General features: G+C 43.6%; 1 protein-coding gene across 10 annotated transcripts in view; it reads right to left on the bottom strand.

Moving 5' to 3' along the window:
* PMFBP1 (polyamine modulated factor 1 binding protein 1) overlaps window positions 1-27,961 on the bottom strand; it is a 532,821-nt gene that overhangs the window by 76,087 nt on the left and 428,773 nt on the right. For 3 of the 10 annotated variants that reach the window (XM_074027855.1, XM_065537354.2, XM_074027856.1), the window contains one exon: window positions 5,980-6,091. The exons of 5 other annotated variants lie outside the window; for them this stretch is intronic. In XM_074027855.1, the coding sequence (XP_073883956.1) occupies window positions 5,980-6,091 (112 nt within the window). Of the gene's footprint in view, window positions 1-5,979; window positions 6,092-13,138; window positions 13,287-27,961 lie in introns of all 10 variants that reach the window. 2 more of the 10 variants (XM_065537355.2, XM_074027857.1) reach the window with 1 other exon arrangement.

Here is a 27,961-nt window from a genome sequence, read left to right as displayed (position 1 = left end):
TCCACCCCGTACCCTGTAGGGTGGTTTGCCAAACATTTCATTTGTAACCCTAAAGAGTAAAGGTGAGATGATGGTAGGGCTGATTTTGGAGGGGGAGTGGTGAGACTTCTTTTATCGAACCTGTTTATGTTGCAAGGTCCTTTTCCTGTAGTGGTTCTTCAGTGATCAAGTCGTGGAAGGGAAGGGAGAGTGAGGTGGTTACATATGGGCACTGCTATTGTTATGTTGGAAAATACTTTTTGATGAACAGTCATTTCCTCCCACTGCCGGAGGGTGTTGATAATGAGCAAATTACCTTTTACTCCCTCTGGTGTGGATGTGAAATTGGCTGTTAATAGAGTTGCTAATGCTACCGGGTTAGCATGTGATTGTTCTATTTTAAGCCAATTTAAGTTATATTTGGGGAGTAGCCAATCAGACACCTTGCTAAGAATATGGGCCCAACTACAGCATTTAATATTGGGAAACCTGCCTCACCCACAGATGTGGCTGTGAGCAGAAAGTGCTGAACATGCTGTCGTTAACACGAAATGTTTTAATACAATGTCTCTTTTCCTTTGTAGGTACAAGAATGGTCTCATTAGGCAAATACCAAATGTTTTCATCATAGGATAGAACCCATTTCAAACCCCAAGACTATAGAATGCCATCAGCCAATGACGTATTTCGTTTAATATAACAATGGGTTAATATTGGTCATTTCATTACTGCTTGTTATGCAGTGAAAGCTTACTAGAAAATGAAGTGTTCAGAAATTAGTTGAAAGGAGCAAAAGAGGTTATTTTTCCGAGTTATATGCTCGGTTGGGCTAATTAAAGGTACAGATGCATTAGTGGGTTATGAACACCTTTGATTTCTAAAGATGCTTTCCTAGGAGGGGGATGGTGTATTCTAATCATAGATGGCACTGGGAGCTTCCCAAGGCCAGGGGCACCGTTCTTCTCTCTTACGTGCTCCCTAACCCTCTCCCTAAGCACCTATTGCCCCCTGGCATCTGGTGGGTGGATTGAGCGCATTACTTGGGAAAGTTTCTTGTTTAATAGGAATATTCTTGAACAAAGCACTGTTGAATTGTGGTTTTCCTGTTTTATTGGATTTTTCATGCTTTAAATATAAAGCTCATAAAGTACACACAGAGAAGGAAACAGGTATGAAGGATGGAACATAAAACTCAACTGATGGGGTACAGAAAGGTATAGTGTGTGCCATTCTGGTGTGGATTAATTGGGCTTGGCACGATTATGGCTCCTGTCAGCTGATCAGTTTACCAGACTGAAGAAGTTGTGGGAATGGAAAGCGCTGGTGCCTAACATTACCCCAACCCCACCCCTGCCAAAATAGTTCCCAAGGAAATTCTATGCCCATATTCCCTAATTTGCTATTAATTCAGCGGCCATGGAAAACCCATCTGTTATGACCTCCTGCTTATTTAGCAGACATTTGCGGAGACCTGCCTTGTGCCAGGCTAGGATTTAGAGGCAACTAGGACGGGGTCCCTGACCAAGGGAGCACAGAGTGCACTGGGGAGGCACTTATCTAAAAAGTATAACACATGTTGACAAACGGGCAGTAGGAGATGATTAAAAGCTTGGGCATTTGGAAAGTACTTTTAGTGTTGACTTTTTTTTTTTTTTTTTTAAACAAATACACAGATAGTACTTACGATGTGCCAGGCACCATTCTATGGACTTTACAAATATTAGCTCATTAATTCTCTCAATAACCTCCAGAGGCTGACACTATTATTTTCATTCTATAGTTGAGGAAACTAAGGTACAGAGAGGTTAAGCAATGTTCCCAAGGCTACACAGCTCATCAATGCAGAACCAGGACTTGAACTCACACCATCTTGCTCCAGAGTCCATGCCCTCAGCCACCACATGCTGCCGTCCCTTTAAGCCAGTCCCTGGAAGATGAATGGGATTTGGACAGATAGAGAAAAGGGGAATAGGTGAGAGGAGGACATCAAGGACAGCATTCCAGGTAAAGGGACAAGCTTGTTCAAGGGCACTGATGTGTGACCACGTGTGGCCCACAAGGAGAAATCCAGTGGTCAGAGCAGTGGGATAAGAAGGGATGCTGGCTTGGGTGTGAGTGCCAATCTTGGAGGAATGGGCAGAGAAAAAGAACTGGCAAAGAGGGCTGAGAAGGAGCTCACAGAAGGAAAACCAGAGGAGGGGCCTCTCCAAAGGGGAGAAGGAAGATAAATTATGGCAGAGTCCACAGTATCAGCTGCTACAGAAGTTCGAGTAAGATGAGGAAAACCAAGCCATTCTTTTGGAGATTAGGAGCCTCTGCTGTAATAGACCAAAGGGTTCTTCCTACCTGCTGCAAAGATAAGACCAATTCACTGAGACCATGGTATTGCAGTAAAGAAAGAGTTTAATTAATGCTAGGCTCGTCACATGGAAGACAGTTATTACTTAAATCAGTCTCCATATAACTCAGAGGGTAGGGTTTTTAATGGATAATTTGGTGGGTAGGAGGCTAGGGAATGGATGCTGCTGATTAGTTGAGGATAAAATCATAGGGGTGTAGAAAATGGTCCTTGTGCATGGAGTCTGCCTCTGGGTGAGGGCCATGGGACTGGTTGAGTCATGAGTCGTGGGTCTTGGCAGGCAGGCAGGCAGTTGCTAGACTGAAAAAGTCTGAAAAACATCTCAAAAAACCAATCTTAGGTTCTACGCTAGCAACGTTATCTATATGAACAATCGGGGAAGTCACAAATCTTGTGACCTCTTGCTACATGACTCCTAAGCAGTAAGGGATTATAGAAACTATGCCTACATTTTAAGTAGAATTCAGGCTCCTCCCATAATCCTAATCTCCTGACCTTTCGTTAGTTTTATTCAGTCCCTGAGCAAGGAGGGGGTTAGTTTTAGGGAGAGAGTATTATCATCATTGCTTCAAAGTTCAACCATAAACAAAATTCCTCCCTGGTTAGCTTGGTCTATATCCAGGAATGAGTGTGGACAGCCAGCCCATGAAGCTAGAGGCAAGATGGATTCAGCCATGCTTGATTTCTCTCACTGTCATAATCTTTGCAAAGGCGATTTTGCTGCTGACCTTAGTGAACACAGGGTGGGTAGAACAGAGGACTGCAGTTACACTTACTGATGAAGAACTGATGGGAGGAGAGAGTGGTGTGAATGTCTTTCTAGAAGACATAATATAGATATAATAAAGGGAAGAGGGGAGAGAGAGAAAAGAAAGGGAAAGGGAGAGATAGAGAGGGAGTGAAATGGGATGGAAGGGAAGAGAGTGAGCCTAGCTTAGGGTCAGAGGCAGGCGCGAGAGCAGAGAGTTGATGGGGTGAGAGAGAAGTGGGGTTGGGGAGGCAGACCGGATGAAGAAGATCGAGACTCAGAACTTCTCTCTGGCACACCTCAATCTGAGCACATACTCTTTGGGGCACAATGTAATTATTATCTCTTTTAGGCAGTGAAGCATAACATTAAAGGTGCAGTTGCAGGTTTAACACAGGAAGCTTTACAGGAGATCTTAGATCGTGAGGACTTTGAGGGGAAGACCTACGCTTCCTTAACGGAGTACTAGGCAAAGAGAAGGTTCTCAGTGTGTTTGTTGAATGAATAAATGGGTCTTACTTACATTTTTTATTGTGAATATTATGAAAAAAGAACATCGCACTGATTTTAAAACACTTGGAAATACAGTCATAAAAAATGAAAATTTTATGGCCTGCAAGTCATTTCAGGAAATGTTGCAAATACATGCATCCATCCTTCCCGAGGCCTTGAGGTAATAGGGCCATTATAGGATTTCTCACTGGGTCATCAAAAAACTTTCTGCTCCTGTATTCCTGCTACTTTACAGACAGATTCTGTAGTTTATTAAAGGTGGGAAAAATAAATTGTTTCTGAAGCATAGGGTATAGTTAAAGGTGTTAAAAAAATGTAGAACAATTTTACTAGTGTCTTGCCTACTAATTTGGATAAATGTTTATTCTCAAAATGTTCTAGCATTATCTTTCTTCTTCCAGAAAGGTCAGGCACATGCCACTAAAAATACATTTAGTACATTCGAGAATATTTTTCAAGTGATTTATTGGAGCAATGTATGGACTATTTATTTAAATATATATCTTATTTCCAGTAATGCTATAACCTCATTAGAAGCGACTTGGCTCATTGCTTAAGCAAAATGATTTAGCTATTTAGGAGCTCTCCTTTAAAAATAGGCTATTTTCCTTCAACAGTTTACCAGAATTGGGGATCTATTTTTAGAAAAGTACATGAGAATGGGTAAGGTCATAGCCCTGAGCCTGAGGTAATTCCCAGAGAAGTTGTATCTATTGTATGTTCTGGTTCATTTTTCTCCATTCCTGGTTATCCAGTAGGGAGGAATTCTCCACTTGAGGTATGAGGGCATGGCCACCTCTCTGGGGAATTCTGGAATCCTCTGGAGAGGCTCTGTCCTGGCAGGCACCCAGCTAGTAAGGTATTGGGCCTGGTTTTAGCACTGAAAAACTGCTTCCACTCTGGGGACATGAGAACACGATTTTACATATTGGAAAATGAAATTTGCTAACTACTGAGTGTGCAATGCATAATCCCCACTCTGTAGCTAATACATTCAGATGCTTACAGCATATACATAAGTCATGAAGCAGAATGATCAAATGCATGTGTGTGATCCCCTGCGAGCTGAAACATTACCAACATGTGGCTTCTGAGTGTTTCTCCTTGTGGCATTCCTCTGACCCCTGCCCCTCCCCTGAATTTTGTGTTTATTATTTATCTGTGATTAAAAAATATTTATATCACATATGTATCCTCCTAAGAGGAGGGAGGGAAGGAGAGAGAGAGAGATGGAGGGAGGGAGTGAGGGAAGAATAGACAGGGAAGAAGAGACACACACGTTTGAGAGGAGAGAGAGACAGAATTCCCTCAAATAGTTTCATGTTACTTTAGAAAATACGCACATTCTCAGCTGTTTTGTTTCACCTAATGGTCTCAATTCAACTGTTAGAGGATACTAAATATGTTATTGTACTGAGAAATTTAAAATTTTATTAAATGTATTAAATTTTATTAAAATTTTAAAATTTATTAAATCTAGTTGGTGCACATGGAAGGGAACCGGCAGCTTCATGTACTGTTTGTAGAGTGTGAATTGCCTTTTTTTCTTGAAAGTAATTTATCAATATGGATGGAACAAAAGTCCTTAAAAAAATACAATTGGCTAAGCAATACCCCTTACAGGATTTTATTCTAAGGGAAGAAGAAAATAAGTATACAAAGATGTTTGTTTAAGGATGTTAACTGCAGGGCCAGGTGTGGTGACTTAAGCCTGTAATCCCAGAACTTTGGGAGGCCGAGGCAGGCAGATCAGGAGATCGAGACCATCCTGGCCAACATGGTGAAACTCCGTCTCTACTAAAATACAAAAAATTAGCCAGGTGTGGTGGTGCATGCCTATAGTCCCAGCTACTCGGGAGGCTGAGGCATGGGAATCACTTGAACCCAGGAGGCGGAAGTTGCAGTGAGCCGAGATCATGCCACCGTACTCCAGCCTGGGTGACAGAGGGAGACTCCGTCTGAAAAAACAAACAAACAAACAAACAAACAAAAAAAAACAAAAGAAAAAGAAAAAGAAAAAGAAGACATAATCTAAATGTCCAAAAGTTATTGGTTAAATAACTATGCAGTGATTTAAAATGATGAAAGAATGTGCATGTTATAGTGAGTGGGAAAAAAGCAGCTATATAATACATAACAATTATATAATAACAACAGTTATATGGATCATCCTATATGGAGGACCATTTTAATTTTTATAAAAATAACTTCTGGCCAGGCATGGTAGGTTGCACCTGTAATCCCAGCACTATGGGAGGTTACGGCGAGAAGATCACTTGAGGCCAGGAGTTCGAGACCAGCCTGGGCAACAGACTGAGACTGTCTGTACAATAAAATAAAAAAAATTACCCGGTAGAATGATGCACACCTGTAGTCCTACCTGCTCAAGAGGCTGAGGTGGGAGGATTGCTTGAGCCCATGAGTTTGAGGCTGCAGTGAGCCATGATGGTGCCACTGCATTCCAGCCTGAGTGACACAGTGAGATTCTGTCTCTATAAATAAATAAACAAATAAATAAATTTATATATATGAAAAAAATTGTGAATGCAAAAACACCAAATCGTATAAACAGGGACAATATTTTAGGTGATTATCATTATTGCTTATCTGTATTTTTTGTCTTTCTAGAAGAGTAATGCATTATTTTATGAAAATGAAAAATAGCTTGTACTAGTCTATTAAAGAGAAAGCTTGGAGATTTTTGATGTGAGCTATACTCCATTATGCATCTGTGGATGGAAAATTTAAAATCATAGATTGATACCTACTATGAAGACCTTTTCTCCCTTGCTGTGCTCTCTGGGGATGCAAACTGACTTTCTATCAGTGTGGAAAAAAAAAAAGAAATACAATTATACAACCCCCAAATGCATTCTATTGAACAAAAATTCAAACATCTGTATTACCCCAATCATATGTGCCCGGCTCCAGTCTATCAGTATGGCCCATACATACCACTGCTAGCTAAGCACACCTCCCAGTGTTTTCCACAGGGTGGGTTAATATTTCTAGTTCCATTTGTCATTACAACCTCCCCATGAGGTGGGAAGAGTCTATAGTGGCAGGTATGGTAATTATCAAGCCTGCTTTTTTTTTTTTTTTAAATTTGGTAAAAGACTGGTCAAATATTTTCATTTTATAGTCCTCTGGTCTCTTGAAGCGTTTGAAAATAATGGTCAGTAGTTCAGCAAGTTCATTATCTAATTCTCTTACGGTTGGGGAATGTGCATTCTCTGGACCTGCTGATTTACATATTGTACCATGTTTTCAAGTATTCCCTTACCTGGTTTATTTCAACATCTATATTTAAAAGTCTTAATTAGTTCCTAATTATCTATGCTCCCTTTCTTTATGTTTCTTGTTAAAGTCTAGTTTAAAAGAGCAGCTTGGTATCTCTGCCACTCAGAGTCACTGAATTTCACTCCCCTTCTCATTTATTAGTTCAGCCACTTCATTGCCAGGCTTCCTCCTCCCCAGCCCGGTTTTTCTTGCCCTGAACCCTTTGGCGGTGTTAACTCATTCTGCTTTCTCTGCGGCTGCTCTTATCTTTCTTTCCTCCATGAGCCTTAGAAAGAGTTGCACATTAGGCCGGGCGCGGTGGCTCAAGCCTGTAATCCCAGCACTTTGGGAGGCCGAGGAGGGTGGATCACGAGGTCAGGAGATCGAGACCATCCTGGCTAACATGGTGAAACCCCGTCTCTACTAAAAATACAAAAAACTAGCAGGGCGTGGTGGCGGGCGCCTGTAGTCCCAGCTACTTGGGAGGCTGAGGCGGGAGAATGGCGTGAACCCGGGAGGCGGAGCTTGCAGTGAGCCGAGATCACGCCACTGCACTCCAGCCTGGGTGACAGAGCAAGACTCCATCTCAAAAACATAAAATAAAATAAAAAATAAAATAAAAATTAAAAAATAAAAATAAAAAATAAAAATCCATGCTTAATAAAGGCTGCTCAGGAGTTCCTCTTTCTGGCTTACATTAGTTAATGGCATGAGAACAAGTGCTAGATTTTACACTCATCAGTTTAGATGCATCAATCCACAGTGTTCCTTCATTCTGTTTTTGACAGTTCGTGGATGTGGGGATCTGCAGGTAAATATGTGATTTGAGACAGCTTCCCTTCAGTCTGCAGCAGCCGTGAAGGCTTGCTGTTCAGGTCTCCCTTGACAAAGAACTTGCACCAGGCAGTGCACTTAGTGGACAGCCTCCAGTTGTCAATGTCTCCAGGGCAGCTTCCGCTCAATGACTGGGTGCAACGATGGCACCAGTCTGTTTTCTGGCCAGTGCAGGACTCCTCAATAGGTGATCTTTGCACCAGATTGTCCTGTTGGGCTGGTCAAGCTGTTCTCCGAGCCACACTGCAGTCTGAGTCTCCTCCTACCTCATCTTCCTTCCTTCCCCCTCTCCTTTTCACAGATGTCAGACCTGCACTGAAGTCTGATGGCTTTCCCTGTCTGCTTCCGCTCCCTCTCCCCTTTAGCTTTCACTAAATCTCTTGCACTTCTAACGCCATCTCAGCATCTGCTTCTTGAAGGACCTGAACTGACACAAGAACCCAGCCCCCCTTTAACCTTGCTAACCCCTCCTGCCTCCCCCATCCATCCTGCCTGCATGAGCCCAGCTATACACTCTTTTATGTTACTTTATGGAAAACTCAAATGCTACAGAGTCACTGAATACATTCCAAGCTAAGTAAAAAACGGACCTGGATGTTGTCTCCAGTTTGGGATTGCTGTATGTACTACTACTCTCATTCATTAATGTGGTTAATTGATCTTGTTACAGTTTGATCACATTGGAGCCCTCTCAGGGAAAAGCTTGTACTTAAACCTCAGCAGCACTAGGTGATGCTGCTGTCCCACACAAAGGCTGCAGCCTGAGCTAGGCTTGGCTAGGGCCATCCTGGGCTGGGGGTCCTGCCTTTCCTTGGCTGAGTAGGGCCCGCAGGTCTGCAATCCACTCCAGAATCTGAAAAAGTCATTTCTGTATCCATGAGTCTGGACTCTAGAAAAGCATGTAAGTGTGTTAAATCTCTCTCTCTCTCTCTCTGAGCTTACAGAATGTGTGTGTGTATGTTGTGTGTGTGTGTATGTTGTGTGTGTGTGTGTGAGAGAGAGAGAGACACAGACAGACAGAGAGAGAGAGACAGACGGACAGAGAGAGACAGAGAGAGAGAGAGAGAGAGAGAGAGGAGTTTTCAAAAACTCTTGAACTGATTCAGAAACTAACTCTGGTTGCTCTAATTTCTCCAGGTGCACCTGAGTCCACCTTACATGAATGCTCACACTTTTGGATCCACAGAACAACTGAAAGTTCAGCAACCCCACCTCCTGCTCCCAGATACAGGAGAAAAAACAATACGAATGGTATTGACACCAGAGTCTTTATCTAGAATTCTTCCAAAGAGTTGTGTGTCCGGGCAACATTCATTTGTGTTAGACAAATAGAGTACCGGGTACGGGGGCTTCTTCTGTGCTTGATGTCTTCTCTGTAGTACAGAACAGGCACTTCCCTGGCCGGGTTTCTTTCTTTAACACTGCCATCTTTGATGCTGCCTCCCCCAACCTCTGACGTGTGCAGTTAGCAATCGGTAAACATAAGACCTGTCTTGTAAATCCTCATATGTGAAGCTGCTGAGTGGGACTAAAAATCTAATCCTGCATTTCATTCCCACCCCAGAGAGTGGTATCTGTTCTACATGCACAGCACTCCTGTTGTGGAGCAGCTGGGTAGGCACATTGGTTAATCTGAGTTGAAGAAGTTATTTTCTTACATAGGGGATGACTATTTGGTTGCATAGAGAATACATTCATATTAACGAGACTGAATTCATCCGTGCCTCCACTGGGGAATCTCAGGACCACAACCATCAATCCACTCTAATATTGCCCAATCTCTTGTCCCATTCTGCACCTATAATGGTTAGGAATTTCCCAGAAGACTCCTGGCCCAATGCCTTATAGAGAGACATTAGGAGTATGTCAGCAAGATAATTTTTGAAAGATAGCTCTAATATTGCTGATAGGCTCCACAATCCAAGTGCAGTGTGACTTACATTTGCTTGATTATAAGAATACAGATTCCCAGGTCTCTGCCCTGGAGACTCTGACTCAGTTGGTCTGAGGTCCCCTTGGGAATACGCATTTTAAACAAGCAGCCCAGTGACTCTTATGATCAAGCAAGTCCAGGAAACACTGACCCTCTGTACAAAGTGGGTTCCAGCTACAAACCAGTGAATGAGTCCTATCAGACTCAACAGAAGCCACAATGCAAAAAAAGATCACGGAGATTTTAATACCCAGAAAAAGAACCATCTGTGAGTCATGGGACGCCCTCACCAGGTAATTGGGCACCTATGGTCATTGCAGCCACCTGGAAGCTTCTGATAGAGAAAGCATTGGGGAATCTTTTATTAACATATTTAATGTGCTTGACTAAGGGAAAAAGAGTATGAGAAGCCAGGAGGCCTTGTTAGCCTCCCTGCATCATGCATGGCGAAGAAATAATGCTTTCTTTCTCAGGAGAGGTTTAGTTTAACCCTTGGCTGCCTTTCTCCAGGGAGAAGCCAGCGGGCATATACACACTTAAATAGTAGTCTTCCTAAAAGGGCTGGGCGTCCCTGGGGCTCCATGGGCAGTGTCTGGGAGGAGTACAGAGAAAGCCATATGGAACTCTGTCATGGACAAGGTTATGACTTCCTTGAGAGAGCAGTCTGCCACGTTATGTCCCCGTCTGCCCTCCTCCTCCACTGGGGTCAGCCTTGGAATCCCCAGGGACCCCAGAATATTGACCCACCCAGTGAGAGCTCCCTCCACCCCTTCTTTGTGGCTGAGGGGAGAGTGCAGCTCTCTCCCTGCTGAGGATTGACTAAGATGAAGTGCAGAACCTCAGCGAGAAGCTGAAATTGGAGCCATGTGCCTCAGAGGGTCAAATGGAGACTCTGCTCTGCAGGTTTTTAGGGCCACTTCTGTCACTCTGCATCCAGTGCGATATCACATCTGCACACCGAACCACAGCAGCTGAGATTCCAACTTGTCACCTCCCTGACAAAGTTGGCCACCCCATGGCACATGTTTTGTTTGGCGGCAACAGCTGAGTGAAAACGCAGCATTCCCTTCTTGTCGGCAGATAAATCATTCTTCGTTGGGGGCACCTTTTTGTTTTCTATCCCTGAAAGAGTCTGGGGGTGGCTTTTCTTTTCTTTTCGCCTTTTTCATAAATAAATATTTTAACTGGAAATTTCCAAGCGTATGACAGGCCTAGAATGTGAACTTGAATGTACTGTAATAGAAATCATCAGTTGCCATGGCGACGTGTTCCAAGAGCAGCTCGCACCGAGTCACGTGAGCGGAGAGTGCTCAGTAATACTAACACATCAGAGAGCGGGGCCACTTAACCTCAATCGCTTCCAGCTATTGTGCAGAATGCAATTGAATTTATTCCTAATTTCTGCCAGTGCTAAGGAACAAAATTTCCCTGCAGATTTTAATCTTACTCAGGCAGCCCCAGCCAGTGCTCTCAGACACTGTTCAGCACCAATATTCAGCAGGGCTACTCACCCACTTTACAGCTCTATTTTCTTATTCTTATTTTAAATAATAGCTTCCTTCTCCCTGCTGGATCCCGCACATCTCCCTGCCCTGGGGAGAGTTGCCCTCCTCCTTTCCGAATGGCTGCACGGTTTCTCTGACTCCGTCTGCTAATGCAAGCAACATAGCTTTCATAATAATACCAATTAAAAAATGACAGGTCTCCACTTTTAGCAGTAGTTTTTTCTCCCCCCACCCCAAACCTGTGCTGAAATATAATTCCCACCAGTTTTGGGCTATACCTGGGGATGACACAATTAACAGCCCCATCATAATAAGGCAAGCCTGTGGATCAGTGAATGATGGAATCATAGTGTGTATTTTCAGTCCCTGTCACAGTCACATTCCCTCCACCCCCACCCACCCCAACCAGGAGAGCAACACAGACTACCAGGAGGTACGGCCGCCGATCACAGAACACTCATTTCAAGAGCTTATCAGCTCCTATGAAGGCTGATAAATCAGAACCTCTCATATGGACAGTCTCAAGTTAGCAGCGTCATCGATCTCCCCTGCACCTTTTAAGTTATTTGTCTTATTCACTTCCAAAGATGATATCAGAGATGCCAAATGAGGCTTTGTTTTCTGTGCTCTTGCGCTGCCTAGGGTGAGTGGCTGTGTTGTTGCAGGGAACTAGGAAGCATGCTTCCAGGGCTCAGCCCTTTGTTTCCAACCCAAGGTCACCTCTCCCCTGCCGGTTCAGGTGTTGTCAGCAGTCCGCCTGTGTTCTGAGGCAGGGGGCAGCATCTTCCGTGGCTGACAGCCTTTGCATGGCCCTAGCCTTCCATTGACCTCCCTGCTTTATGAATGTCACTTAAGAAGACGAAAGACCTGCTTGAAGAGCTAAATGAAGACAATGCAGAGCCCAGTTCTCAGAAAGTCCATGTTGAAGGTCATGCAAAAGGAAAATTAAAAATGTGGCCGGGCACAGTGGCTCACACCTGTAATCCCAGCATTTTGGGAGGCCGAGGCAGGCGCATCGCCTGAGGTCAGTAGTTCAAGACCAGCCCGGCTAACATGGTGAAACCCTGTCTCTACTAAAAAGACAAAAATTAGCTTGGCATGGTGGTGCATGCCTGTAGTCCCAGCTACTTGGGAGGCTGAGGCAGGAGAATCGCTTGAACCCAGGAGGTGGAGGTTGCAGTGAGCCAAGATCATGCCACTGTACTCCAGCCTGGGAGACAGAGCAAGACTCCATCTCAAAAAAAAAAAAAAAAAAAAGGTAGGGAGATTATTGGAAAGCTGTTTTCAGAGAAAAAAAAGGGGGGGGGGTATTTTCTGCAGTGACTTCCTTTAGCAGGTTGGTTCCTCTAGTGGGAGGGGGAAACGTAGTTGCAAATCACTTACTCAGCTAGTACCAAGCCATTGTTCTAATGCTGCACTGGAATAGGAAATGTGGAGAGAAGTCAAGAAGAGAGGGAATGGCAGCGTGGAATTAGGATGGGGCTGCTGGTGGTCAGAGCTGACTCTACATAGAGAGCTTGGTAACTATGGAAATCTTCATGGAGCCTGGGAGTGAAAAGCAGCCTGAGAGGAAATGAAGGGAAGCGTTGTGGTGAATTTTATGTCAGCAGTTTGAGTGTGACATTGGGATCTGGAGGGAGAAAACTACACAGCAAGCTGTGGGTAGCACACAAGGCTCTGTGCCCGCCCTGCTGGGATGGAGCCTCTGAGCAGCCTTTGCCAAACAGGCTCAATCTATTGTCACCTGTCCCCAGAGCAGGGGAGCAGGGTGACTTCAGGTAGAGCCAGCCCTCTGACTCCTATCAGGGACTTCAACCCAGCGCAAGCTCCCTCTGGCTAGGATGGGCGAAGCACTGTCCTTTAACTGGCAGAGTAAACTGTCCAGCTGCTCAGGAAACAGAGTATATTTTCTAATCGAAATTGGTTTGATTTATACTGGAGCAGAATTTCCACATTTACTAGTCTAAAATACTTGCTGATCCTCTTACCAGAGCTGTTTAGGCCATTAGTGCCCTGGAAGGTTCTGGGAGGACATCTAATCTGCAGTGAAGCAATGGCCCTGTAGACAGAGTGGCCTTCTGGAACATTTCCACACACAGAGGTACATTTCTGGAGACCACTGAGCCTCATGGCCTCCTACAGAGGAAAGACAGTGAGAGAATGTCAGGAAAAAGCAGGAGCATTTTATTCCTGATGAATTTCATTAAAGGGAAGGACAATCTGTGCTATTATGCTAATATCTGCAATAGCAATTTTATTATGTTCGTTAATCTACAGTCAAGGAATAACATTATTACAATTCTTACAGCTTTTCAAAGTACTTTCATAACTATTACCTTATTTCAACTGCATGGCAACCCTGTGATGTAGGTAGGTGCATTTTAAAGATGAGACAATTTGGATCTAGAAAGGTCGGGGCTAGAATAGAATCACACAGAGTAAGGACAAGATCTAGATCTTAGGACCCCTGGTCCAGTGCTGCCAGGGGAGAAAGGGAGTTGCTTGCTGTGTATGCTGCTGGTGACATCCACAGAGACTGGCCGTGGGGGGTCCCTGAGTGCTTTAGCCTGGTTATGGCTCTCTGCCTGGACAATTGTCCACTCAGCGTTTCCCCATTTATTGTTTCACAGCCTGATTAATTCCTCGTCCCCACCCCACCTATGGGACAGATTTGCAGAGCTCTCAAGACTGGTGCAGATGCATAATGTGTGACCACACCATTGCTTTCCCAGTTCTTCCCCCCTCCCCCAACAATGCTTTAACACTGACCTGGAGGGGTCCGATGGGATAGCTAAAATTTGGTTCTACGTCCTTGGTTCTCAGGCTTTCCTTTGAGAGGGTGATGAGATACTAATTTGAGTTCATAATTTTATGCTGAACAATTATCCTCAGAATAATGCATTTTTGATTTAAATTTCAATTGGAGTTTGAAAGGTGCAAAAGTTACAGGAACTATGTCCACATTTTCATTATATATTCTCCTCATTCCCAACAGTTATTACATCTCCAATACTTCCCACATTACATCTTGTTTTCAATTCAGTTAAAATCCTGTATGCCTCTTCTGAATATCATAGTTAGAAACAAACAGAGATGCTCAGAGTAATTGTCTAGAATACGATGGGGAACACTTTCCCAGGTTACAGAAGGGCCTAGCTCCAAAACAAATAACACAGAACTCCAGTAAAGCTGCCAATCCCAATCCTTTAACACTGAAGTAGCTCAAGGCACTGCAGTGCATTTCCCGCTTATATTCAACCACAACATTTACCTTTCCCTCTGGGCCCATTTCCATCCCAGAAAGGGCTAATATTGATTAATTACCCACTATATGGTTAAACACCTTTCTTTATATACATTATCTTGATTCATTAAAAAATACTTTCAAAGCCCATTATTTAAGTCAGATATAAATGAAAAGATCAGATATATTGAAAGCAACAAATTCCACGAGGCATTCACCAAGACCACTTCCTCCTCCAGGAAGGCCTCCCAGATCCTTCTCATTTTCCTCCACCAAACTGAAGTAACTGTCCTATCCTGGAATTTTCACATTACTTTATTTCACTTGCTACTTTGTACTAGAGTTATTTATTCATGTCCTACCATATTAGAGAGAAATTACTTTCATTCATCTCCCTGTGGACACCATGACTAGCACGGTTCATTGTATATCTTGTACACAAAAGGTGCTGAGTAGAGACCCTTGAATGAATGAATCAGTGAGTGAATTACTTGACTTGGGACTGGAGCTGGATCTTAAAGGGCAGTTCGGTTTAGACACTCCTCAGTGTCCAAAGAACTGCGAGAATCAGCAGGGTTGATTCACTTCTCAATCACAATAGACTATAGATTACTCACTATGACCTATAAGTCATTCTGGCTGGCATCCTTCATGGACTCCTCACTGATGTATTTCTTTTTTAAATTTTATTTTATTTTTAGAGATGGGGTCTTGCTATGTTGCCCAGGCTGGTCTTGAACTCCTGGGCTCAAGCCATGCTTCCTCCTTCGCCTCCCAAAGTGCTGGGATTACAGGCATGAACCGCTGTGCCTGGCCCTGACGTTTTTCTCTAACCATACTAAGAATTGAACAATTTTCCTCCCTAGGTCCCACCCCGACACTGGTTAGACTCGTTCGCGTGTAGTGTGGTCTCTGCTGACATCAACACTTTATTGGGATAGGAAGTTGGCACTTTATTGCAGAGATCCCATTATTGCCCTGTAGGAGGCTGTCACTTCCCCAAACTGCACTAGCTCTGGTGCCAATCTCTTGCTCACGCATCCTCCTCCTGACTGCTGGGAGCACATAGGCATGCTGCATGTCACCTGCTCCTCGGGCTTTTGACAATCTCCTTACTTTGTTTCCAAATCCTAAGCAAATTGCTTGGTTGACAATCAAAGCCTACTAACATCAAACAGCTGCTATAGACAGGTGTGTTCTACAGTTACCTGCTGTTTGCTTTCCTCAGCAGGGACTGGTATGACAAACAAAACCAAGAGCTGGGTGCCGACGTTCAGAGTCACTCCTGAAAGCTCAAGCTAGTGTCTGTTTCTTTGGCTTCCCTGGTATTTTTCAGACTTGGAAATTCACCCCACCCGTGGCCTCCCTCAGTCCTTACAGTGTGTGGCTGTCTAGGGTGTTGTAAAACCTGCTGATTCTTGCAGTTCTTTGCGAAAAGCTAGGAAGCACAGCGGCTGCATTGAAACAAAGGTTGCCCAGTTCTGGAACCTTGGGTTTCTAAATGGCAGCCAGTCTCCTTCAAATATTTTCCACACTTTTCTTTCTTGTTAATGCATTTATATGAGCGTTGTCTCCTGATTTTTGCTTTTAGCAGAAAACATTTCAGGTTCTCACCTTTGAAAGTTGCTCTAATCACCCTGGAGTATGACTGGTCACTTAATCCCCCACCACTGGTACGTAGGAGGGTGTGACAGGTTGGAGGTGAAATGGATTTCCACTTTTCCAATGTTCCTTCCCATACTTTGGAGTCTGGAAAACCAGCAACCATTGTTTTCCACATTCTTTTCTATTTTTCAGATGCGTTTCTCCCTGGGGCTCTGGATGTGATTTAAGTTCTGCCAGTCAGGTGTGCCCGGATGAAATGTGGAAGGGGAAGTGAGTCAGAGCTCGTGTTTTTGGGGCTGCTGCTTCTCTGGCCGCACCATCACGATTGTGTTAGGGTTTTCTGTGGCAAGTACGGATGGTGGCCACTTTCTAATTATACCACTTCCTGATCTTGGTGGCTTCCTGATCACCACCGAGGCAGCAGTTTCCTCGGTGCCCTGGTGTTCCAAGCCACTCCTGAAAGCTCAATCTAGCGTCTATTTCTTCAGCTCTCCTGGTAATTTTGTAAGTCATTTAATACCCCTCTTTCACTTGCTAAAGTGAATTCCCTACGACTTCCTTATGACTGACCCTTAATCAAAACAGAGGGCAATTGGGCTAGGACATTAATCCCCCACTGCTGAGCAAGGTGCACTGAGGTAATCCGTCAGTCAGCAGGGGTCCTACCTCAGCCTCAGGCTGGATGTTTCCGGGAGGAGGGCCACCATTCTGCCAGGGAGGACCCTGTCTGCCTCTGTGCCATGCTCATGTCCTTCCCGCTGCTTGGGATAGTTTTTCTTCCACTTCCATGTTTCTCCTTTGAAAGCTACTCCTTTTCCTGAGCTGGAAGCAGATTTTTCTTGTCTGAACTCTGTGAGCACTCAGCATACTTCTCTTATGATGAAATGATCACTTTCTTCTTGTGTTACTGTTACTTGTGCACATTTTTTTTTTTTTTTGAGACAGGGTCTTGCTCTGTTGCCCAGGCTGGAGTGCAGTGGCAGGATCTTGGCTCACTGCAGCCTCAACATCCTGGGCTCAAGTGATTGTCTTGCCTCAGCCTTTTGAGTTGTGGGGAATACTTTTATTTTATTTTTAGAGATGGGGCGTGCACCAATACACCTTGCTAGTTTTTTTTGGTGAAGATAGGGTTTTACTATGTTGCCCAGGCTGGTCTGAAACTCCTGGGCTCAAGCAATCTGCCTGCTTTGGCCTCCCAAAGTGCTGGGATTACAGGCCTGAGCCACCACACCTGGCCATTGTGCATATTTCTTATCTCCTGAACCAAATGGTTAGTCCTTTAAGAGCAGGAGCACAGTCTGGATCATTTTGGCAGGTCCTGAGTATGTCAACACTGGTGTGCCTTATGTATACAGGTATACGATGACATTCCTGACACAAATGAATGAGTGGAGGAAAGCATGTACAGGTAGCTGTGCTCCCCACCTAGGACTTGATATATCATTTTTCATTTTCCTCCACGTGGATTTTGGCCTTTCAAAGACCTCATGCCAGTTTAAATGATGGCACTGGTGCCAATGATGGTGCTGCTACCACCCAACAAAACTTTCTGTGATGATGGAGATGTTCTATCTGTCCAGTGAGGTAGCCCCTAACCACAGGTGACTATTGAGCATTTGAAATGTGGCCAGTATGGCTGAGGAATGGAATTTTAACTTTTATTTAATTTTAATTAATTTAAATCCAAGCAGCCACTGAGGTTACTGGCTGCCATACTGGAGAGTGCGCCATCAAATCACATCCTAGCCTGGCGGGCACACAGTCCCTATGTACTAACTACTCATTCTGCCATGGACAGGATGACAGGCCAGGACACTCTGGATGCCATCTTCAGTGTGTCTAGGCTATGACTCTGACTTTCTGGCCCAGGACCAGGGCCTTACAGTGCAGGAGAAAGACAGAGATGTGGAAGCTTCATGGGGAAGCTTTAAAAATGGATGAGCAGCTCTCAAATACTCTTTTCCCTAATTTCTAAAAGCGATCAGCCTGCTGCTTGCACTCCGAAGTGCTGATGTATTGGTGTGGTGCTGTGGCAGCATGAGGCAGCACATTGCTAGAAGGGTGGTTGGCCTTGTGTCGAGCAGCCTCCTGCTACCGATTGGCCCTGAATGGATAGCTCCTTTTGGAGAGCATAATGAGTTTCTCATGAGGACATTTGTCCTGCTCTGTGGCATCTCCTACAGCCACCACATGTGTGTGTCCAATTGCAGCTGGACAGCAAGAGTGCAAACAGCCCCTGTGAGCACCCTGGATTGCTGTGGGTAGGGTGACTTCAACACACCCCAGGCCTGGCCACTTTGCTAGCTCTCCATACACATACAAAAGGGTATGATGCCAGGACAGAACTAGGATAATGATGCCAAGACGGAGCATGGCACACACTTTTAGTGCACATATATGGTCACCTGGCTGCAGAGTGGCCTCCTTTCATGAGGTTCCTAGAGCACACATGCAGGGCCCTTTTGTTTATAGTCATCTCTTTCATAGAGTTCTTGGAGATCATCAACTACGCTTTGGTCCACTCTGCTGCGCACTCATATTCTTATCCACAGAATTCAGCACAGCCCATCACCCTTGATGCCCTTGGCATAACGTAAGCAGGTACATTCTAGAAGCATCAAGTGCTCTGAGGGCCTCTGTCTCTTCCTGTTCTACTGCTCTAGGGTCACTGTCTACGAAAGTAGAAGCTCCAAATACAACAAACACACACACAGAGCCAGAGAGAAACCTCACCGCTTTGTTTTGCTTCACTTAGGGCCCACTGAAAATGAATGAATGTCCTGACTAGATATTTGCTTGCTATTGGGAAATGGGCTGGGGGTTTGGGAAAGTGAGCGAGAGTGACTTGGGAAGGTCTGGCAGAGACAGGACAGAGGCAGAGGCATGAGTTAAATGTACAGTTAGATCTGGGCTCACATTCTGGCTGTGAGACTTGGGCAAGGTCTCTCTGAGTCTCTGTTTCATTTTATGGGTTGGTGAGAAGTTGAAATGAGATAATGTATGTGACAGTCCTCATAGGATGTTTGACAAATAGAACCAAAGGCACATTGTGGTCAGGAGCCTCTGTGACCTGCACCTCTTGACAGCTTTTGTAGGTGAGCCAAGATTTGGAGGAACACTGGGATGCTCACTCATGGCCATGACATCAGCATTCCAGGAAGGCAGCTCCACAGGTGAGTCAATTCTGATACAGCTGGTAGCTCACCATCAGGAGCAATGCGATAATAGCTGAAATGCATACGGCCTTTGTAATGTGCATTTACATTGATCTAACCACTTTCTGGGAAACTCACAACAGTCCATGGGTGTGATTATTGTTATTTCTATATTGCAGATGATGAAGCTAAGGCCCCAGGAGGTCAACTGACTTGCCCAAGGCCATATTGCTTGTATGTGGTATAGCTGGGATTCAAATCCAGGTAGTTTGGTTTGAGAGTCCACACTGTTAATCATCGCTTCCTATCACACTGCTTTTAGCTGAACTCAACATGGCAATGATGACAGTAGCTAAAAGTAACAATAGCAAAGGAGGCTAGGAAATGCTTACCTTCCTAAAAGCTTTATAGTGAACTTCACGTGAATCGTGTTTTCACCCAGAGTGCATGTGATCTCAAAATTTTAAAAATATGCCTGTAGAAAGGGGATTTTAAATTGGAAAAGATGAGTCCTTCCCATACTATATGTTTCACAGTTGGAAGGAATACAAGCTTCCTGAGGAAGGCAGCCCTGTGGCTCCAATGGCCTGGAGCTCCATTTTGTCTCGGTAGCTACCCTGGAATGGCGGGTCAGATGGTGGAGAGGCTTAGAGACTCTGTAAAGAAGTCTGGGCTTGGCCCTGAGTCACTGGAGATTTTCAAGTGGAGACAAATGGGATGTACAAATGTTCAGCTACAATCAGGCTGACAGTGCAGAGTGCAGGTTGAAGGGAGATGGAAGACGGAGAGGCCAATGAGAAGGCTGCTGCACGTGAGGAGGAGGCTGGGCTAGGGTTGAAGAAGAGGGAAAGAAAAGATGGGGATGCCCTCAGAAATGAAAGAAAAAGCCACAGGGCTTGTGATTAATTGGCTCCTGGGGTGGGAGAAGCAGACATGGAGGTTTTCAGCCAGAAGCAAGAGACTTAAGAAGAAAAAGGAATGGTTTTGAGAGAAACAAGATTTAGACCCACTGAATTTTAGGAGAGACAGGGGAACTAAGTTGCAAGGCTAATAGGTAGTAGGAGATCTTGTGCTGGGACACAGAATAACTCAAGCTTGAGGTTTAGTAGAGAAATGGGAATTACAGCATTGAGAATTAGAGGAGGTTGTGAGAGGAGGGCTGAGAACTAAGAGGTAACTCCAGCATCAACAAGGTGAATGTGGAGAGCCTCTCATAGAGCCTGGAAGGAAGACCACTGGTGACATTTGAGAGTACAGTCCAGGTTCTCCAGAGAAAAAGAACCAATAGGGCGTGAGTGTGTGTGTGTGTGTGTGTGAGCACGTGCGCGCGCATGTGTGTGTGCATATTGATATACACACACATATACATATATAAAGAAATTTATCATAAGAAATTGGCTCACATGAATATGAAGGCTAAGTCCCAAGATCTACAGTCAGCAAGAAGGAGACCCAGAAGAGCCAATGTGTAGTTCCAGTGAGAGTCCAAATGCCTGAGCATAGTACAAATTTCAGTCCAAAAGCTAGCGGAATTAAGACCCAAGAAGAGCCAATGTTTCAGTTCACATTCAAAGGTCAGAAAGAGGCAATGTCCCAGTTCAGACAGCCAGGCACGAAAAGCTCCCTCTTGGCCTTTACGGTCTGAATTTTTGGACTTCAACTGATAGGGTGAGGCCCACTCACATTAGGGAGGACAATCTGCTTTCCTCAGTCCACCAATTCAAATGGTAAACTCATCCACAAACATCCTCATACACACATCCAAGATAATGTGTGGCCAAATGTCTGGGCACCCTGTAGCCCAATCAAGCTGACACATAAAATTCACCACCACAGTGCCATGAAGTTAGCTGTTGAAGGCTAATGAAGAAATGTGTGGTAGGGAAAAGGATGCAGGAAGACACAGACCACACAATTGAGAATGTTGTCAGCCAAAAGAAGCAGAAAAGTCACAGACTAATCTGAATGGGCAGCAGGGTTACTCAACATTTCTTTACATGGTAAAAGAGACCTTCTGACTTGATGCTTTTATGCTAATCCATGTGGACATTTGTTCTGTCATTCCTCTTCCCCCAGGTTATTAAATTGAATATATAATTTTCCATTCTAATGATATTTTCCCAAAGGTAACTTTAAAGTAGTTCGCATTTTTGGCAGGCATGCCAACTGTTGGCAGAAGCAGGTGGCTCAGAAGGGCTCTGGGGCAAAGGAATAATCCAGTTCATAATCTAAAGTGTGCTGTGGATAAAGATGCATGCCTCTTAGAAAGATATCATCAAAGTTAATTTTTCTGTGCGATTCGTGGCTTTTCAACATTGGTGCAGAACAATGGATGTTTCAGTGTGTTGACCACCTTAGTGTTTACTTAAAAGAAATACACGGAAATACACCTTTCAGGCATTGGTGCGAGATGGGTCAGAAAGAAGCCAGAGAACCTGCAGTTGTGTGAGCTGGAGCAGGTGGTGAGTTGGCTGAGGCACGGTGACATGTCCTTGCATTGGTCCCCATCTGATCAGCGCAATGATCACAATGGAGGGCTTGAGACTCTGCAGAATGTTAAGTGTAAAGAGTGATGAAATCCTTTTTGAGCTTGCAAACTGTTTTCTATAATCCTAGTTTCATGTTTCACCAGTGTGGCTCCCTTTCCTCCACACAACTCTGCTCTTAGACAGATCCCACATGGCCAGTGGGCCTGGGCACTCAGCCCTGGTGAGCCCTCTTCCTGGAAACCCCATATCTTCCATCACTTAAATCTCTTAAAGAAGAGCATACAAATAGCCCTCAAATAGCACTTGTGTCCAGAAAGTCACATGCATAGCATGCCTGTATCTCTACTCCAAGCATCCCAGGTAGGTTGGCTTTGCATGATTTGTAAGTTGCTGCCAAACATGCCCATTAGCTGTCATTTGTCACTGAGTTCACTGTTTTCTTACTTTTATTTTAAAGAAGGTCATCTCTATATTTTCAGTTGAGACCCACTTATTAATTTACAAGGATACTGCACACATATTTTCAATTATATATTATTATCATATATAGTTATCTATGTATCATTTTGCATACAGATATCTGTATATATGATATTATCTATATATAATCCATGTATGTATTATCTGTATGTAATATATCTGTATATCATATTCTTAAATATACATTGTCATCATAATATATGTAAAATACAATATATGGAGACATCTTCTCAATTTTTTCTAAAATATAATAACAAATTATGCTCAAATAATCTAACCAGAGCATTTGTTAAGCACCATGTGCTCAGTATTCGTTTAAGCCACATGGGATACAGAACAACTATAAGACATAATATTGACCCTCAGGTTGACCACACACAAGCTGGGAAACAAGACCCATACACGAGAAGTGACAATGAACTCTCCTGGCTAGTTGGCCATGGGAGGCACATGCAGAAGACGGAAAGGCAGCAGGGCGTGTCTTCCCTGTTCTTACCCTGCTTCAGCCTCTCTGGGAAGTTCACATCCTTCTATGACTGCAGCTGCTGCTGGGCCATTCCTCCGGCTCTCACTGGCTCTGGTCCTTCACCCTGTGGGTAGTAACAGCTTCCTGGTGTTGCTAGTCTCTAGGCAGCTTTCCTTGCTTGTTCTCACACCCCTGTCCATTCCTCTGTCAGTAGCACCTTCCTTAAATTCCATCCATCTGTACCATTAGGAGTGAATTCTGTTTCCTCCTGGGACTATGATGGATGCAGTGAAACTTATGAAGTTGCAGGTAGGGGGTTGCTTCACTTGTTGGTAAAGATTCAAATGTGTCAACCAGAACAAATACTTGTTTGATAAAGGAGAAAGGAGTTGGCCTTCCCCAGCAGGAGAGGAGGAGGAGCTTTGAAAGCAGACAGATGACTTGTAGAGAGCAAAAGCAAGGGCTTGAAGTGAACAAGGTGGCGTTTTGGTGTAGACAAGTCTGATCTGTACAGCTAATTTTTAGACTTTAAAAAGTTAAATGAATCCTTCCTGGAGGCTTGTGCTTCCTGTCCTGTCACTTGTTTGAAGAGAGAGCTACATCAAAGCCCCAGGCACCAGAATTCCCGAGAATCCAAACTTCACAGCCCTGCTGGGGGACACCTCAGATCCTCAATTAGGAGGATGAGTGCAGGTGAGCAAGGAACCCCCTCCTGCTTTAATTACTCCTGGCATAATATTCTTTTTCAAGCTTTGCTAATTGAAATTAAACAGCTGCCACATTTGGACAGGGACAAAAAAGAATCAATTTTTCAGCTTTCTCTGATTTAATAGAGACTGACAGGCTGTGAGGAAACCAGGGGCGATTTCACTCCCTTGGCTACTGGGTCACCAGTGGTTGACTCAAAGCAAAATAGAGTGTTGAGGAGGTGAAGTCTTCCCTAGTACAGTAAGAGTGACGCTTGCCAGGGGTTCGTTCTCGGGGCAAATGACACGTTAAGTTAGTCTCATGGCCACCTTTACTAAAATGATCCAGTAGCCGACTCTTCTGTAGCCCAAGATTACCAAGATCTACCATACGCCAGAAGGGGCTAGAAATAGTCCCCTGCCAAGCGGATTCTTTGCTAGGTAAGTTCTTTAACAGTTGGTGAAGGGTGGTAAGGGATGGTTTTATCACCTTAGAGGACAGATTAGTAAAGGGAAGCTGAAGGAAAAGAGATTCTTTTGCACTTAAGGGTGTGCTAGGTGCTTTCAGAGAAGTTGTCTTCTTCAAGCCCTATAGCAACATAGGGACTTAGGTCTTATGAAACAAACTAGACTTGGAGCTTGGGGCTTAAGTCTGTGTGTGGTGAGTGTGATATGGTTGAAGGGCTTGGATAAAAATCAGTGACCAGAACAGCTGGCCTTCCTCCCACCTCCCAGTCTCAATGCACAGAACACCAGAGGTAAGGCATCTGTCCTCAGGCAGAAAACCAGAAGTTTCTTCTCTGAATAAACTAGATGGCCCTAGGGACTAAACTTTCCCATACAAACATTCTCTACTTCATAACCTTAAAGCGAAGCCTGTTAGTTGGCAAGCCCTGCTCCCACTCCCAAAGAAAATGCCCCCTGTTTAGAATGTCACATTTAAATATAGTGACAGGCAAGGATTTTTGAGGGAAGCTTCTGAATGAAAGGAAACAAAAATAGACAAACAGAAAGAGAAATAATGTGGGAAACAGAAAATAAACTTAAAAAAGAAAAAAAAAACCCTTCTAATTCAAATCTTTAGAGAGATTTGAGAAGATGTCATGCAAAGGGAACAATTGTAGAATAAGAAAGAATTCTTAGAATTTAAAAACAGAATTTCTAGGGCCCGGCGTAGTGGCTCATGCCTGTAATCCCAGCAATTTGGGAGGCTGAGGTGGTTAGATTGCTTGAGCTCAGGAGTTCAAGAACAGTGTAGGCAATGTGGTGAAACCCTGTTTCTACAAAAAATACAAAAAACTTAGCTGGGCATGGTGGTGTGCACCTGTATTCCCAACTACTAGAGAGGATGAAGTGGGAGGATTGCTTGAGCCTGGGAGGTAGAGGTTGCAGTGAGCTGAGATCCTGCCACTGCACTTCAGTCTGGGCAAGATAGTGAGACCTTGTATCCAAAAAAAATTTCTAAAATAAAAAACAGTGGTAAAATAGTTGGAAGGTAACATCAAGAAAATCTCCCAGAAATTATAGCAAGATGTAATAGAAAACAGGAAGCAAGTGAGAGAGCAGGATGGAAGCCAGAGCCTTTTTAAACCCTCATATTGGAAGGAACACCCCATCACTTTAATCATATTTTATTTATTAGAAGCAAGTCACTAGGTCCAGCTCAAGAGGGGATTATTGAAGAAAGGACTACAGGGAGTCTGAGAACACTAGAAGTCTCTTTAGAAGATGCCTACCACACCCTCAAGAAAATCTCCCAGAAATTATAGCAAGATGTAATAGAAAATAGGAGAGAACAGGTAAGATATATAGAGGATAAACCTATCTAGAAGAGGTTGGCAATGAATGGTCCATGTGCCAAATCCAGCCTGTGGCCTGTTTTTATATGTTCTTTAAGCTGTGAGTGCTTTTAAAATTTGTAATGGGTTGTATTAAAAAAAAAAAAAAAAAGAAAGACGATGTGATAGACCACATGTGACTCACCAAACCTAAAACGTTTACCGTCCGGCCCGTTACCAAAAAACTTGCTTACTCCTGTTCTAGCAGGTCCGACATCCAACTCATAGGAATTCCATAAAAAGAGAAGAGAAGAGAAGAGATAAATTTCCTGAACACAGGAAATTATCAAAGAAAATATACAAGAACAATTCCCAAAATGTAAGGACATGAATCTCAGGCTGAAAAGGTGAACGGGGTATCCAGCGCAATACATGAAGACTGAGCCTTTAACCGATAATATCACTGTAAAATTTCAGAATATCTGGGTTAAAGAAAAGATCCTGAAAGTTTCCAGGGGGGATAAAAACTGGTCACTTACAGAGGAATGAAAAATCAGACATCTTAATAGTTGCATTTGATGCTAGAAGAAAATGGAGCAACACCTTACAAATTCTGATAGAAAGTAATTTTTGGCCTCGAATTTTATATCTATCCAAATGTTAGGGAATATAAATATAAAGGCATTTCAGACACAGAAAGACTTAGAACACTTATCTTCACAGTATCTTTAATTGACAGCACTTGCTACAGATGTGCTCTCCTAAAATGAGAGAGAGTAAACCACGAAAGGAGACCATGGGTTCCAGGAAACAGACATCAACCTAAGAAAGTGGTGAAGGAACTCTCACTGGAGATTAACTGGTCCAGATTAGAGCAAGAGCCCCGGGGGGTGGGGAAAAGCTGTGGTAGGCATCTTCTAAAGAGACTTCTAGTCATCTCAGACTCCCTGCAGTCCTTTCTTCTATAATCCCCTCCTCTTGAGCTGGACCTAGTGACTTGCTCTAATTCATAGAATATGATAAAAGTGATGGGGTGTTCCTTCCAATATGAGGGTTTAAAAAGACTCTGGCTTCCATCTTGCTTTCTCACTTGCTTGCTCTGATGAAGCCAGTGGCCAGGTTGTGAGCTGCCCTGTGGAGAGGCTCATGTGACAAGAAACCAAGGGAGGGCCCTGGCCAAAGCCTGTGAGGAAATAATCCTGCCAACAATCACTGGAGTGGGCTTGGAAGTAGATCTTCTCCTGGTTGAACCTTGAGAGGACTACAGTCCTGGCTGACACCTTAATCGCATCCTTGTGAGATATCCTGAATTAGAGGACCCCACTAATCCAAGTCTGATTCTTTTCCCACAGAAATTGTGAGATAATAAATGCTCATTGTTTTAAGTTGCAAAGTTTTGAGGACAATTTGCCACACAGTGAAAGATAACTAATACAAAAAAGCTGAGCGAAAACTGATATGATGGAATATTTTGGGGAAGAGATCAAGGATTAGTAGGTAGCAAATTTTACCCATAAACAGCAAATAGAAACTTACAGAAAATTCCAAAGTTGCACTGGAAAGAAAATGCAATCATAGTTCACTATTTGGCTCCATAGTGAACAGTATTAACATAATCATTCTGTTATAAATATTGAGTATATAACCAAAACAAGGAGTGATCAGTGGAATAAGATAACTATGTTCTCATTTATCATAATACGCAGTCACTGAATAATTTCTAACATTGAAAAAAAATGACCAGTTTAAATACACTGTGTTAAGTGTGGAGGTAACTATCAGAAGAAACAGCTAAAAGAGTTGAAAGTGGTTGTCCTCGTGGAGCAGAACTAGGACAGTACATGGCGGACAGGTAGAAAGGAGTCTCTTGTTTTTCATTATAAGTTTTTTTTTTTTTTTTTTTTTTTGAGATGGAGTCTCGCTTTGTCTCCTAGGCTGGAGTGCAGTGATGCAATCTCTGCTCACTGCAAGCTCTGCCTCCTGGGTTCACGCCATTCTCCTGCCTCAGCTTCCAGAGTAGCTGGGACCACAGGCGCCCGCCACCACGCCTGGCTAATTTTTGGTATTTTTAGTAGAGACAGGGTTTCACTGTGTTAGCGAGGATGGTCTCGATCCCCTGACCTCGTGATCCGCCCGCCTCAGCCTCCCAAAGTGCTGGGATTACAGGCATGAGCCACCACGCCCGGCCCATTATAAGTTTTTGATACTATTTGAATACCTAATTTTGCATATATTACTTTGATGTCAACTTGACCATCTAGACTGATATGCAAACACAAAGAAATGCAAAAATAAATATAAATTTAAATATTATATAGGCAAAATTTAAATCAAGAAAATTAACATTCTAGGAGTCAGAAATAAAGATAGTTCATAGCACATGATGTCATATGGCTCACGGAAGTAACCAGAAACCATATGTGCCTTAAGGCCCGGGATTTGATCCATCTGGGGATAGGTGCTAAGAGGAACCTAGAAGGAGTCTCTCTGCAAACAGTGAAAAGATGTTGCAGTCAGAAGAACTCTGTCAGCTTCAGGATGCAGCACTGATGGGCTGCCTGTTCCAGGCACAGGGTAGAAGGAATGATGAGAAATTAGTATTCCTAATTTATGTGGGGCCAAATTCTATTACTAATCATGCTCTATGGAAATTCAGAGTCTAGAAACTGTCATAAAAATTGATCTGGAATGTTTGAATCTTGTAGAGTTCCCAGCATAATGATGGAAATCCATAATAAAGACACATTCACAATACAGAGCATGTGTAGGACCCCACAAAAGATAACTTCCAGCAAAATAGGCTAATTGACAATGTGACAAAACACAGGAATAAATCCAACATTATAAGAGATGTCAGCAGGTACATCAAAAGGGAGAAATCATATCAAAGACCTCATGGAAATTAGAG

This window comes from Macaca fascicularis, chromosome 20, assembly GCF_037993035.2.
Source record: "Macaca fascicularis isolate 582-1 chromosome 20, T2T-MFA8v1.1".
NCBI lineage: Eukaryota > Metazoa > Chordata > Mammalia > Primates > Cercopithecidae > Macaca > Macaca fascicularis.
This window is presented reverse-complemented; position numbering and strand designations above follow the sequence as displayed.